Source organism: Pleurodeles waltl, chromosome 3_1 (genome assembly GCF_031143425.1).
Source record: "Pleurodeles waltl isolate 20211129_DDA chromosome 3_1, aPleWal1.hap1.20221129, whole genome shotgun sequence".
Classification (NCBI taxonomy): Eukaryota; Metazoa; Chordata; class Amphibia; order Caudata; family Salamandridae; genus Pleurodeles; species Pleurodeles waltl.
The window spans coordinates 1607525805-1607540507 of record NC_090440.1 but is presented as its reverse complement, the minus strand read 5'-3'; the positions used below and the strand labels follow the sequence as shown (position 1 = coordinate 1607540507).

The 14703-nt window shown below is 40.1% G+C and overlaps 1 protein-coding gene across 3 annotated transcripts in view; it reads left to right on the top strand.

Moving 5' to 3' along the window:
- The window catches only part of LOC138285384 (sodium channel protein type 2 subunit alpha-like), a 696215-nt gene that overhangs the window by 287977 nt on the left and 393535 nt on the right, over positions 1-14703 (top strand). For 2 of the 3 annotated variants that reach the window (XM_069225253.1, XM_069225254.1), the window contains exons 11-13: positions 4811-5089; positions 9848-10195; positions 12223-12352. In XM_069225253.1, coding sequence (XP_069081354.1) covers positions 4811-5089; positions 9848-10195; positions 12223-12352 — 757 coding nt within the window. Of the gene's footprint in view, positions 1-4810; positions 5090-9847; positions 10229-12222; positions 12353-14703 lie in introns of all 3 variants that reach the window. The other variant, XM_069225252.1, reaches the window with a different exon arrangement.

The window sequence follows — 14703 nt, the reverse complement described above, 5'->3', positions numbered from 1 at the left end:
CACTTCCCCCGGACCAGTTGCACGGTGGCACAAGAACAGCTGACTCCCAGTCCAGTTCAAAAACATCAGGTGATTTTTATTGCTGTTCTTCTTTGGGCATCCTAATGCTAAATTAAATAAAGTGCAAAACAAATGAAATAAAAACAGCCTACGCGTTTCGGCTACGCCTTCAACTGGGCCTATATATATATTTATATATATATATATATATATATATATATATCAAACAAGGATGGTCTAAAGGTTGCTGGGTGGTGCACCCTACTGCCGGTGCTCGTGACGAAGAGGACCAATCTCGAAAAATACAATTCACCAAAAGTATTCACTGCACTCCGTGAAGTTCCAATAGTGCCTATTTATTGATGCCAAGGTAACAACCACCAACGCGTTTCAACTCCCCAAGGAGTCTTGTTCACAGTGAATGAGTCCCTTTTCCCTTTCGCTATTTATACTCCATGGTGCCTCATTATTTCCAATGCATTCTGGATAGTGTAGTTTTTGAATAAAAAACATTTATATCATTTTCTAATTTCACATACAAATACTAAAAACAAATAACAAATACAAAAAATAGTGCTTATAAGCAACCCTCAACCTACATAATAAAATAATGCTTGTTACGTGTATTATCCCCTGTTGTGCCATTGCATTCAATTACCAAATTCTAACTTGATACTAATTATGTTGAACATTGACCTTTTACTATGTTCTATTTTGACAAGAAAGCTACGCACAGGTGACACACATTGCCCAATAACAACTATTCAATTTTTCATATATATTTTGAGAGAAGTATCACTCTAATATTTCTGTATCTCACTAACAAAATACTATGTAAAAAGTAGCTAACTCCTTAGTCGTATAATGACAGGCAGTACTCTGGATAGAATTGATATAGGTTTGCCTAAAATCGAGAGAGTAGAATTCACTAAGTAACTTACTAAATCTCTCACGGTCATTAACGACTTATAGGAATGTGTGAGTTAGAGATACAGAAATATTAGAGTGATACTTCTCTCAAAATATATATGAAAAATTGAATAGTTGTTATTGGGCTCCTTGGGGAGTTGAAGCGTGTTGGTGGTTGTTACCTTGGCATCAATAAATAGGCACTATTGGAACTTAATGGAGTGCAGTGAATACTTTTGGTGAATTATATATATATATATATATATATATATATTGTTGTTTTTTTTTTCCCATAGATGGAGTATTTTTTGCTTTGCCAATACCTTCCCTCTCCATTTGATGAATCTTCTAAAAAATTTCAAAACGTATACTTTGGTCAGTTCAGCTTGTTTCTTAAAAGTTTCAGGGTGAGGTATACTGACCCTATCGGACATATATAGAGGCCCCTAAGGAACCCCTTGTGGGAAAAATTGCCCAATTATTTTTTAAACTATAACTTGGGCCTTCGCCATGCACAACTAATTATTCCAAATATTACATCATTGATGACACCTTCAATGGCATCATTGATATTATTACTGCAATGTTTGCAATAAAATTATTGATGAAAAAACTAGGCATTTCAGGGGTGCAAGTTATAGTTACCCTAGGGTGCCAGCTATAGTTACTTGAGTTAACCATAACTATAACTGCTGAATATCTAAGGTTTTCTGCGGATGAATTCAGAACCTAACTATAACGTCCCTGTAACCTTTGTTTTTTCTGTTTATATATATATATATATATAGAGAGAGAGAGAGGGAGAGAGAGAGAGAGAGAGAAAGAGAGCGAGCGAGAGAGAGAGAGAGCGAAAAAGAGTGTGTACTGCATAAATTATGCAAATCATCAGCTAGGAATAATTCCCTTTCTTTAGGTGGAGAGCTGCTCCTTTTTATGGAGCTCGCATACAGCACCACTGACATTTTAATTCTGCCCACCCCAAATGTATTTTTCTACAGTAAATTTAAAGCATTGCATTTTTTATAGCATTAACCAGGCAACCTCTTCCTAAGTGCTTGAAGTGTTTAAAACCCTTCCACTACATTTACCATTGCTTTAGACAGTAACACTGAACAAACAGAAGTAATCGTAAAACAATTAAATAAAAAACATACGCCAAGAGATTTGTTAAGGTTTCTCCCACACTCTGATCTTCAGATAAAAATTCAAAGGAAGTGAAGAAAGATTTTCCATCACATGTTCCTGCACTGCTGGTGATCTCTTATCACAGAGAACCCATTGAAAGTTCTGCACTGTATAGCTCTATTTCTAAAATGTGCGTGGGGTCATGAGGATGTTACTGATATTTCCCATGACGACGCACCCCCACCAATGAATGAAGAAAAGGAGGGGAAGGCTTACAGCTCCTTTGAACATAAAAAGTTATTATTCTTTAGGACTAAGCTCTCTGGAAATTTTGCAGCAACCCTTAACTCGTGGGACCATATTCATCAAACTTTCACGCTGCACAACGCAGCAAGACACCTTGCTGTATTGAGCTACACGAAAGAGGGAGGGCAGAAATGTGCCATATCTATCACGATATGGCACATTTCTGTCCTCTGCCTATAATGGTACACAATTAGAAGCATATCAGTAACATAGGCACCCTTCCATCATGGTAGAAGAGTGCCGGTGTTACAGTCAGGATTGTTTTTATAGGGAAAGAGACACCTTCCTACACAGAAACAATCGTCAGAGACATTTTGTCTGCTGCATTCTGCAGCACACAAAGAAAGAGGAAAAACGAGGAGAAATAATGATAGTCCTCTTCCGTAGGCCTCTCCTGGGTGAACGAAGCATTTTGACGCATTCACAGGTCTACCACTAACAGTAAGTCGGGGAATTTTCCACCTATGAAGCTTCTTCCTGGGGCAGAAGGACACAAAGGAACGGTTTGTGCTGCCTTGCGTTTCTCAAGATTTATCAAACAATGCAGTGCACTGCAAGGTGTGCTTGCGTGGTTTGATAAATCACACTTTAGTTTTTCGCAAGGGTGACGCAACACTAGGATAAATCTGACCCGTAAGTGCCTTACTTATGGAGCATTTTCGAGGGGCAAGCAATTATTTTGCCCACCTTTTAGAAAATACATTAAATCGAAATGTCATAAAAAGGATGTCCACAATCATTTGTATGTGTGCCTTATTTTGAGGGCATTAGAAAAACAAACTAACATCGGGCACTGTAAAATTGCGCCGAGTTTGTGATGGCGACTAAATTTAATGGCTCGTTCTTCAAAAAAATACTAAAGTCCTAAACATCTGCGAAACTGTAAATGTAGCAAAGTAGTTAAAGCTTTACTACTGAGCAGAGATCTTTTGATAATGCCACAGTTTTAGTGTAAGGAAGAGAACTATGAACACTTTAAAATGTTCAGAGTTCCCCATAAATTTACGCGTCAGTTTATGTTCATTGGATCAGCAAGGTGTTTTCCTGACCTCCCCGTGAAACAGCCAAGAGAAGTGCTCACAAGTGAAACTTAGATGAAATACATACGCACTGGTTATTCCCTTGCATTTTGAAGATTTACTATTTTTTGTCTTTTTGTAAAGATAATGAAACTTACACAATCGTTACTCAAATTTATCAGTGTAAAGGACACGCTCGAGCTCCGTGATAATTGTGCCCCGAGATCATTTGTGGTAGGTTTTCATGATTATTTTTTTTCTGTCAATAGTTATGCTCAGAAAAGTGATGCTGACTTGGTTGGGCCAAACATTGGCAAAGGCAATAACCTTGTCAAGCATGAGCCTTTGTATTTTTTTTCAATATACAAAAAGAATGTTGGCATACCTTTAAAAATAAATGTGGCCCAGCAGCCTAGGCACCCCAACCCTGTCACACCAACCTTGGCACTGAAGTGCACGGCTTTTCAACCGGCTGTGCACACATGATCAGGGAAAATGTAATTATCCACAATGCAAGTAAGTGAAGTGATGGCCCGTTTAGCCCAATCAAAATGTGACCAAAACGGAAAAGGGCTGACCACAACACTCTACGGAGCATATTTAAGAGCCCCTAGCGCCACCTGAGCGTCACTTTTCGTGATGCTCTGGTGGTGCTAAGCACTTCTCCATATTTACAAGGAGGTGTAATGCCACTTTTTTGTGGCGTTACGCCTCCTTGTACATATGGGCCCCACCAATGCAGTTTTCTGTGTCAGAGGGGCTTGCAATGGGTGCAGTTGTGGGCGTTCTACCGCAACACCCGTTGCTTTTAACACTGCCCAGATTTACAAGGTTTCGTCAACCTGAGGCAGCGCCAAAAACTAACACCACCCCATAGCATTCTGCAGCACACATAGAAGAAGCAAAATGCCATGGACAATTACACCTTTCTGCACATAAACAATCATTCAAAATGATGCTTTGGTACTTTTATGTGTGCTACATTTTGCAGCACACATAGAAGTGCCAAATCGCCATTATAGATTGTTTATGTGCAGGAAGAAACACATTCCTGTACATAAGCAATATATCCCATCAACGCAGACACCCTTACACTAAGGTGCAAGGATGCCTGCGTTGGCGCTAGGCAGGTTAATTCAGCACCAGTGGAGGGGAAAACGCAGGGGTGTTCCGTATTCTAAAGTGGCGTGGCGTGGCGCTGCTAATTTTAGCGCAGCACAGCGCTGCTCCACTTTAACAAAAATCTGCACCTATATGTATAAAATATGTATATGAATATGTATGTGTTTTTATTATGATTTTATGGACAAGGCAGGTAAAGCTAATAAGATTAATGAATGCTCTAATTGCACGTGCAAATGAATATATGTCAGAAATGAGGGCAAGGATTGGTCTTCTCAGTGAGATTTTGCACCAAATACTCAGAGTACCCATTTCATGCACTATTTCAGGCAGCGGCAGCAGCAGCGTCATCAGATGCTATGGATGACGGTAGAGGGTACAGTGAAGTCTACGGTGGAACACTGTCAGAGAGTTCTTCAGAAGCATCAATGCTGAGCTCGAAAAGTGCTAAGGAAAGAAGAAATAGAAAGAAGAAACGGAAACAGAAAGAGTCTGAAGGAGACGAAAAAGGGGATAATGAGAAATTCCACCAATCAGAATCTGACAGCAGTTTCAAAAGAAAAGGTTTCAGACTGACATACGAAAAGAAGTACACTTCTCCCCATCAGGTACACGAGCATTATGAACTGCACTCTTCTATATGCTTTTTGTTTCCTCATGTATTTTCTTAGAAATGTTGGTTATAATCAGTTGTATTATCATTCACAAGAGGAGTGTAGTGGTCTGTTGTCTTACAAAGCTCTGTTATCCAAAGTATTTTCCACAAGACACTTTACATACATATATACTTTATTATTGCCCAATCTAAATTGGTGAAAGTTTATCGACCACAGAAGGATGAAAGCCTGATTAGACCTTATCAGGATTCAAATATGCTATCTGCAGAGGACACACACTATCTTACCCGCTGAGCCATTTTGTAAAGAAAAAAACACAGGTCTGAAATATTTGCCCAATTACGTTATGGTATGAGTATTTCTATGCACGCAGGAGGGTATCCTGGCTCCTTGAGAAGGAGGGTGCTGTCCTGACTAAGGCCTATTGGAATATACAGGTTTTCTGTTTCTTACAAACTAATAGGACTGAACTATTATAAAAAACTTTTTTGTAATATTTTTGTAGAACTTTCTTACAAACAGGCAACCAGACAGGTGTACACAGACAAATATACAGAAAGGCTTGCCCAGACAGACAGATAGAGGCTTAGCAGGCAAGCAGAGGCTTGCAGAGAGAGACAGAGGCTTACACAGACAGAGAGGCCTGCAAAGACAGGTTGCACAGAGAGGCTTGAACAGACAGGCAGGAAGATATACAGATGTGTGCACAGGCAGACCGACTAGATTGCACAGACAGAGGAAGGCTTACACATGCAGAGAATTGGAAAGTGATATAGAGCACATATGTTTGCAAAAGCTGGTGGACAGATATGGTTACAAAGGTAGACAGAGAGCTGTAAAAGTAGCCGGACAGATAGAGTTGCATAGATAGATAGATAGATAGATAGATAGATAGATAGATAGATAGATAGATAGAAATAAATGGCAGAGTTAAAATTAGAAATATAATAGTAAAATGTGTACATAAGCAGGACATATCAGAGCACACAAAGCACATGAGAAAGCCATACAAGTAGGATAAAGAATGAATTAGTTTACAAATATACCAACATAAAAGAGCACTAAAAGCTAACTAGAAAGCAATGCAAACTGGACTACATTTTTTTACAAATCTAACTGTAGTCCTCAATTAAAATGCTTATCAGAATAACATACAGGAAGGTAGTTAGAAATGTACTTTATTGTGTGCACAGTAAAATAGGATGACAACTTCATGAAAATAGTATCAAATGGAATTTGGTAGACTAAGAAACAGCGAAGCCAGAAAAGAAAAGAAAAAAAGCATTGGCTACTCCAAAAGGAATTTGAACACCATTAGCAGGAGCTAGGAACTGATAAAGATGGACCATGCTCTGTGCTTCACATGGAATAGAGAGTACAAAGGGGCCTTCTATCATATCAAACCCTAAACACAAAGGCCACACCATAGCAATAAAGTGCAAACAAAAACCCTGGCACTGAAGAGAACTACTTTGTGTGTGGATGTACACCTTGTGAAACAGCACAATGCAGTCACTCAAGGTCGAGTTACCCAGTGGCCAAAGTGGGCTCACCCACTGCCCCATACTGTATGCTGTAGTGGATAGAAGTAAAATGTGAATAATAACTAACAGACCAATGGATGAAGTCAGCTGGATAAAAGCCCAAGGTCTTGGCTAACACCAGACCTAAACATGAGTATTATAGACTTAAAATGGCAGCACAGTATGAAGCGATCCTGCATCGCTAGTAGCCCATGCTTACTCTGCGGCTATCAGCACTAAACTGTTAAGCCACTTTTAATGAAATGTAGAATTGATCGATTGAAGGCATTTCTTCATATTATGTGTATTGCAAAGGTTTATAGCATCAGTTATGTGAAGAAAGGCATGGCAAACTTCTGCAAGCCCAACTGCTGCATGATGTTTGTGCAATTACCTCTAATTGAGTGTAAGGATGCCTAATTCTGTAAAAGAATATTCACCGTAAAGTGATGGCATGTAAAAGCAAGTATATCGTACTGAAACACCAATTCATTTTTCCAAATGCATGACTTACCCTTATGCCCGCAAAAATAAATTCAAAAGGTTACCAATTGAGGGGTGACATGTTCAAGCAAAGCACGAGTGTTGCTCTGTTTTTGGTCAGAGAGATGACCGAATCAGACACACACGGAGCTTCATTGACATTCAACTGACTGTTTAGGCAATTGGGTCATTCCTGTTACACCATACGCATGCAATAATAGAACAAGCATTTGCAACGCAACGGGTCTTGCGTTTGCTCATGTTCGAGTTGATAGCGTTGTAAACTCCTAACCCGACTTTTCACCTATCGGCAAAAGTGCATTTATGTACGTAAGACGAAAAAGTGCATTTAACTATGTAAAGCGCTCGACTTCTGCAAAGTGAAATCCCGCTAGTAAATTAGGGAAAAAGTAATCCACGAGCCGGACAGAAAACAGCGAGCCTCGCATGTTTTCTGTACTTGGTCGATGCGCTCGAGGAGGGCTAGCCACCGGAAAAGGCATGACGTATGCATGCCTTTGACTAATGAAAGCAAGCAGATTTTAATAGGCAAGCCCACTAACCAATGAAAAACACTGACGTGAGGTAGACAGGGCTCCGAGGCCTTTTCTAAACCCTAAAGCGCCTCGCTGCGATACGCATGCGCGAGCGCAAGCAACGCAGGCTGGACCCTAAAGTTCTCTGACTCATATGTGAAGTATTTGCTAGTGTATAAGTTCCTTGGGCAATCTTAATATACACAGCCCCACAGCCCAGGTATTATTTATTCATCAGCACTGGCAGATCGATGTCCACAGACTGCAAGAGACAGACAGTGCATACGTAGCCTCATTTACAGGAATGAAACAAGAGAACCCCGCTGTTTCAGACTTGCCTGACTCAGAAGGGTCAAATCTCACAACCTCAACTTGCAAAGCGCATTTGCAGCATTGTCTGTGACATAGTTGTGGCTGACCTCTGCCCTGTAAAGTCGCGGAGAATGGCGCTGGCACATTTCTGTCTTTGGCGGTGATTCTTGTGTGCTCTGTATTGAAACAATGGTAGAACCTGGTGTTTTTAGATATACTCAAAATCAATTACGAGTCAATAGAGACAGAGACACAACGGAACGGCAACATAGCATGTCAGACCAGCAACACAAAAAACATCGGACCAATAACACAACAAAAACAACAAAACGCATTCACAGTGCACAACGAAGCAAACACAATACACCACAGAAATTGCAAAACTACACTGCAACGCAATATGAAACCAACACAATATGATTCAAAAGGCACCCAGCACAATAAGAAAACACAATAACACAACTGAGCCTAACACAACAACACAAATCACCACACTTGGAAGTTTTGCTGTGGTACATATCTCATTTGTGTTTTTTTGCTTTATTGTTCCATTGTCCATCTGTTGTGTTGTGTTAGTGTGCTTTGATGATGTGTTCATTTGATGGCTTCTTTTGATGTGCTATTATTTTTCTATGATATTGTGTTTTGATTTGCCGTGTTCCAGATCTTTTATACTGCTGATGTGTGCTGTATAGTACTGTGGTGATTTTTCATGTTGTTGTGTGGCTTTATCTTGAAACGCAACTACAGTCCATCCGCTTAATCATGCACAAACACTCCTCACTCAATAGCACGCTACAAAACCGCGTTTATTACAATTTGGGAAAAGATGCTTGGACAACATTTTCCATCTAGGGCCTGTAATGGGGCTGACCGAAAATATTTTGTGATTTAGTCCTAATTTTCTGTTGAAACGTATCATGTGCAGGTGCATTGTCAGTACCTGAATCTGATCTGCAGTGTTGTATGCTTTGAGGCCCTCTAGGGAAGGGTGCGATGTGCAGGTATTGCATGTAGAATACTGGTGCAGCAATTACCTTGAAATATAGGAGATTATGGGGGTGATTCTGACCGCGGCGGACGGCGGTCGCCGCCCGCCAAGCGGTTCCCGCCGAAAGACCGCTCCGCGGTCAAAAGACCGCGGCAGTCATTCTGGCTTTCCCACTGGTCTGGCGGGTGACCGCCGAAAGTCCGCCCGCCAGCCCAGCGGGAAACACCCTTCCCACGAGGAAGCCGGCTCAGAATGGAGACACTGAAATTCTTTGTGGGGCCCTCTTACGGGGGCCCCTGCAGTGCCCATGCCATTGGCATGGGCACTGCAGGGGCCCCCAGGGGCCCCACGACACCCCATACCGCCATCCTGTTCCTGGCGGGTGAACCGCCAGGAACAGGATGGCGGTATGGGCTGTCAGAATCCCCATGGCGGCGCAGCAAGCTGCGCCGCCATGGCGGATTCCCATGGGCAGCGGAAAGTCGGCGGTACACCGCCGGCTTTCCGCTTCTGGCCGCGGCTGTACCGCTGCGGTCAGAATGCCCGGCGGAGCACCGCCAGCCTGTTGGCGGTGCTACCGCCAACCTCCGCCATGGCGGTAATTACCGCCAGGGTCAGAATGACCCCCTATGTCATTTATACTGCCCAGACACAGTTATCTCTAAATGGTGGATATTTTGTTGATTGGTCCACTATTTCAAGACAAAGGCTTCTCATAAGGCTTCAAGTACACACTAGGTTACCAGTATGCCACTCTGCCCAAACAGAAGGAAATTGGTATTTCTCATTTATCGTTAAATGTATGTACATTTTTGTATTGGCCCAAGTTGTTGTCACAGTTCTAGGATATTATTGATGTTTGAGCAATATTCTGACTCTGTTTTTGTCTCTTCTATTTTTGCAGTCCATGCTGAGCATACGTGATTCTTTGTTTTTCCCTCGGCGCAATAGCAGAGCCAGCCTTTTCAGCAACAGAGGACGTGGAAAAGACGTTGGCTCAGAAAATGACTTTGCTGATGATGAGCACAGCACTTTTGAGGACAATGAAAGCAGACGGGGATCGCTCTTTGTGCCTCATGGACATAGAGAACGGCGCAACAGTAACCTTAGCCAGGCCAGCAAGGTGTCCAGGATCCTGCCAGTTTTTCCAGTGAATGGGAAAATGCACAGCACAGTGGATTGCAACGGAGTGGTTTCCTTGGTCGGTGGTCCATCAGCTCCCACATCGCCTGTTGGATTACTTCTGCCAGAGGTGATAATAGATAAACCACCCTCTGATGACAATGTAAGGAGGTTTAAAATAGTTCAGGCATGGTGGCCCTTTCTTATTGCATCAGCCAGTGTTTCCCCACCACGGAATTCCTTGGGAATGATACCTGGTTGGTCTAGCTTTGAATGAACCTGCTTCTTGCAATGCCTTTAATATACTAACTGCACCCCATCAATATTCCCATAGCCAATTCCTAACTCCATGCATTTACAGTACTTGTTAACACTTTCTCATGACAACATATGCTAACAATGTCTTGGAGTTTGTTTGGCAGGCCAATGACACTACATTTTGAATCATCTTTAAAGTTACACTTTAGCCAACGGGATACAGGTTTTTTCTTCCTGACCACATATGCTACATTAATTTGATTTAAAAAATGAAACTCGTCATACTGGGAACAATAACTGCACAATTTCTACAACACTGCAAATGGAACAGCCTCAGACCAGAGTGAAACACATATCCATTTGTCATGGAAATCTTTCCTAACTAAGAAGATTTGTTTTGAAAATAGATCTAGTATTATGTTGAGATTAACAATAGTCTATCTGAAGTTTCTGGGACACTGTATACATAGGAATGCACATGGCAAAAATAGGCATCCATGGACAGTTATTGTATACCCTTGCACATAGACATTGGGGCATTTGTGTAGGTTTCAACATGTAGATGTTTAAGTCTATGTTCCTTTTAATCACTTTTTGTCTGATATCACCATAGGAGCCTGCTTATGACGTCTCAGAGGGGTAATCAGCATTTTTGCACCTGGGGAATTTATTGGGTGAACTAAAGAGCATCTATTCTGACTTTTTCGGGTACCCACCAGACCTTTTCGCTATAACATTCCAGGAGATGTCCCCTGCCGAAATTTAAAACGACTGCAGATTTTATCACAGCCGGTCAATACCCAGTGCCATAACTGTGACAAACAGGTGTTTGCACAGTGATTCCAATTTACTGGAGCACGTATGGTCAACTGTATCATGAGAAATAAACAAGAATCCAATTATTTGTATATGCAATGTTATAAGTAGAGTTCGAGAGAATATGGCTGAGTTGACTGGCACATGTAATTGAAATTCAAGAGCCTATCCTTGAGCTAACTGACATATATTACTAGGATGTAATTGGCTATGTTTAAGGGAACTGCCATCCATCATCTAGCAAATATTTGTCACTGTAGCACTTGGTTGAAAACCTCCATTTATATGATAGATACAGGAGACTAGGATAGTCTGTTGCTATTTTTACTCAATGTGAAATGTTGAAGTACACCAGGAGATTTCTTTTTTAGTCCATAGTTTAGGCTTATCTGAGATCCGACACTTGTTAATGGCCAGCAACATTGTGAGACTTCTCATAAAATGAATATCTTGCCATTTTAACAAGTAAACTCTTGATAATAATTTTACAGTTTAATTAGTTCTGCTGTGCCTAAGACCTTGATTGTTGGATACAGCGAATATCGTGCAGCCTTTCTGTTGCCCCATCCACAGTTCAGAAGAGAAGAGACAGTCCTCATCTCTTGTGCAGGAAAGGAGGACAGCAGAATTGCCTTGCAGCAAGGCGCCACACACAATGGTTAGTTTAATGATAAAAAATGCCGACCCATGTAGTATGCCATAGACAAGCAAACCATTAATATTCATCAGATATTAGCCAAACGCAGAAATAGAATTCTAAAAAAAGACATTTGATGTCCAAATTAAATAATCCCATTACTATTTCTGTAAATTCAAGATTATCCATTGAGGATTCTGCAGCAGCCTAATGGTATGTGCAATTCTTGCACTAAACAAGAGGATTATGACCGGTTTTCATATTTCAACACTGTCAAAATTTATTATAGCTATAGGGTAGACATGCCTGGCATGATTAACAGAGATATAATTCTGCATGGAGCATGCCTATCCTTGACCCAGATCCTTCCTTTCCAGGATGTGAATGGTAAATGCTGAGTCTGTCACTGTAGCTGTCTATTTAATATACCATTGCCTAATTTGCAGGCTGGCACGGAAACAGAAATGAAGAAGCGGAGGCTGAGCTCTTACCATGTGTCAATGGATTTGTTGGAAGATCCTATGCTTCGGCAGCGAGCTCTGAGTGCAGCCAGCATTCTATCGAACACAATGGAAGGTAATTCAACTCCTTCCTAATATGATTTGATTTCTATATCGTGGTTTGTGGTACTGCATAACACTGTACCTCGAATTATCTTAAGTATGTGGAAAGATGGGGTCATTACTGAATGCAGTGTGCTGGATAATAAGGGTGCTTCTTGAAGAAATCAAATAGGAATGTGTTTTGAAAAGTGTTAGCTATGGAAACTATTTTCAGTGTACTTCAAAGACTAAAGTGCAACTTTGTATATATTTTTTGCCACCAAAGTTGCAAACAACACATATTTTTGACAAGTATTGCACATCAAATTTCCGAGCGGGGCTGCCTTAAGTCAACCGGAGCAATACCATGGTAGCATTATCCAAATAATAAGTATACAACATACAGATGGTATCCACAAAAAGCTGGTGGAGGGATATGTCCAACTGTTCTATTTATGAATGACTATATTGCGCAAATGTGTCTCTTTCTGCAAACTGCAGATTGCACAGTTTGTACTCAGAAAGTTGTGAAAAGAATTCAGGAGGCGCTTTCTGGACCGTGTCCTACTTTATTGAAGAGAGATCAAGCGAGATGCTAAGATTCTGAAGATGTTAAGAGCAGCTTCGGAATATCCTGCTTGTTTTGTTTCAGTGAGATAATCGAAGTAAAACCTATGATAAATGTAAAATGAATTGACTAAAATAACTAATGGTCTATCCCAGGGCCCACCATGTGATTTAGGGAAACCCAATATGTTCCGTGTTGTTTTTCCGGGGCTTGGTCATCTCTCTCTTAGGTGAATAAGGAAATATATTTATGCAGCTTTAACGCAGTTTGCAGACTACAGATTCATGCATAAGTCAAAAATAATTGAATATATATTTTGAACATTTAAACAACCTATTTAGCTATTGAGCATTTGTTGGATTTTCTTTTTAGGAATGCAAAATGCCTCAAATATTTTGTGATGTATTCAAACCGTGTGAGTGGATATTTTTAAGAGTAGTATTGCAAATTTAATTTCTAAGGTTTCATTTAGAAAAATATGTGATTTCTAAGATTTTTGTCATTAAAGTCGTTTAGAAAATGTTTTAATGCTTGCTATCAGATTGAAACACAATATTACTTTAAGATTTTAGAAGCTCTCTCATTCCATAAGTTGAAAGCGACAAATATTGAAAGCAGTTTACATGGTATATTGAACATTTAACTATAAAAACACACTATGTAGCTTTTTTTCCATTGTTGGGTCTTATTGTGTGAGCAGCAAGAGTGTGTGCATTAGTCTAATAATATGTTAAACGACTCAAATAGATTAATTCAAGATCTTTTTGAGATGGATCACACAACTATCAAATTGCAGGTACATAGGCAAATGAGCTGGATTGCAATTGACCACCCAGGACATTCTTAATGCATAGTATGCCTCAGTGACCGCTTACCATGCCATAAGCAACAGCATGCACGATTTTGTGTAAAAGTAGTAAAAGTCAACTAGCAGGTGGGTACAACAGAAAAATGTCACTTTGTTGAGAGTGGCAAAAATGTGTATGGCAGCCCCAATAATAAAACCCGTAGCTCAAGCTAAAGAAACTATCATTAATATATATTAATTCACATATGGGCTATTTGGATATATTTAATCTAAGACAAGACCACCTTAAAGGCTCTCACCAAGAGCGGTCATGCACAATTGTGATGTTTTTGTCAGTGTATGGAGCACCTTTCAAATTTTTCCACCCAGTTTAGCATGCAGGCAAAGAAACAAATATCACGTTTTCTTTCAATTCTGTACTCACAGAACTATATAGTGGCTGTATGGACATTGGAGTACTGCCATTTTAGTAAAACTCATATGTGAAGTGAAAATAACACTTCTGAGGGGTCTACATAAATACAGAACCTTAATACGACATGAAGTTGTGATCAGAATTAGACAATTTTATGAACACAACAAATCTTCAATGGGTGAATGAGGTAGCATGCAAAACAGTAGTTTTCAATTTTCATCTAGAAAAGAATCATATATGTTTCACCCAATCACATTCTTGATCATGGACATTTTTATCCTTTTTTCTTTTTCATTTTTGTAGATGCTTAGGATTTAGTGATTGGCTAGTTGTTTTTTAAAACATTGCTACTCACATGGACTATGTCACACTTTTGAGACTTAATTCTGGTCAATAAATGCCAGCATACCACTTTGACCATCTTTTCACCACCCGATGGTGTATATTTTGTTTTTAGTCTATTATTTGTCCTATTTGATGTTACCCAACATTCCTATACAGTGGGCTCACGCTGTGGAATAATTTTTGATCAATACCATTTCTATAAAGGTGTAACTAATTTCTTTCACATTTATACTTACCATTAACATATTT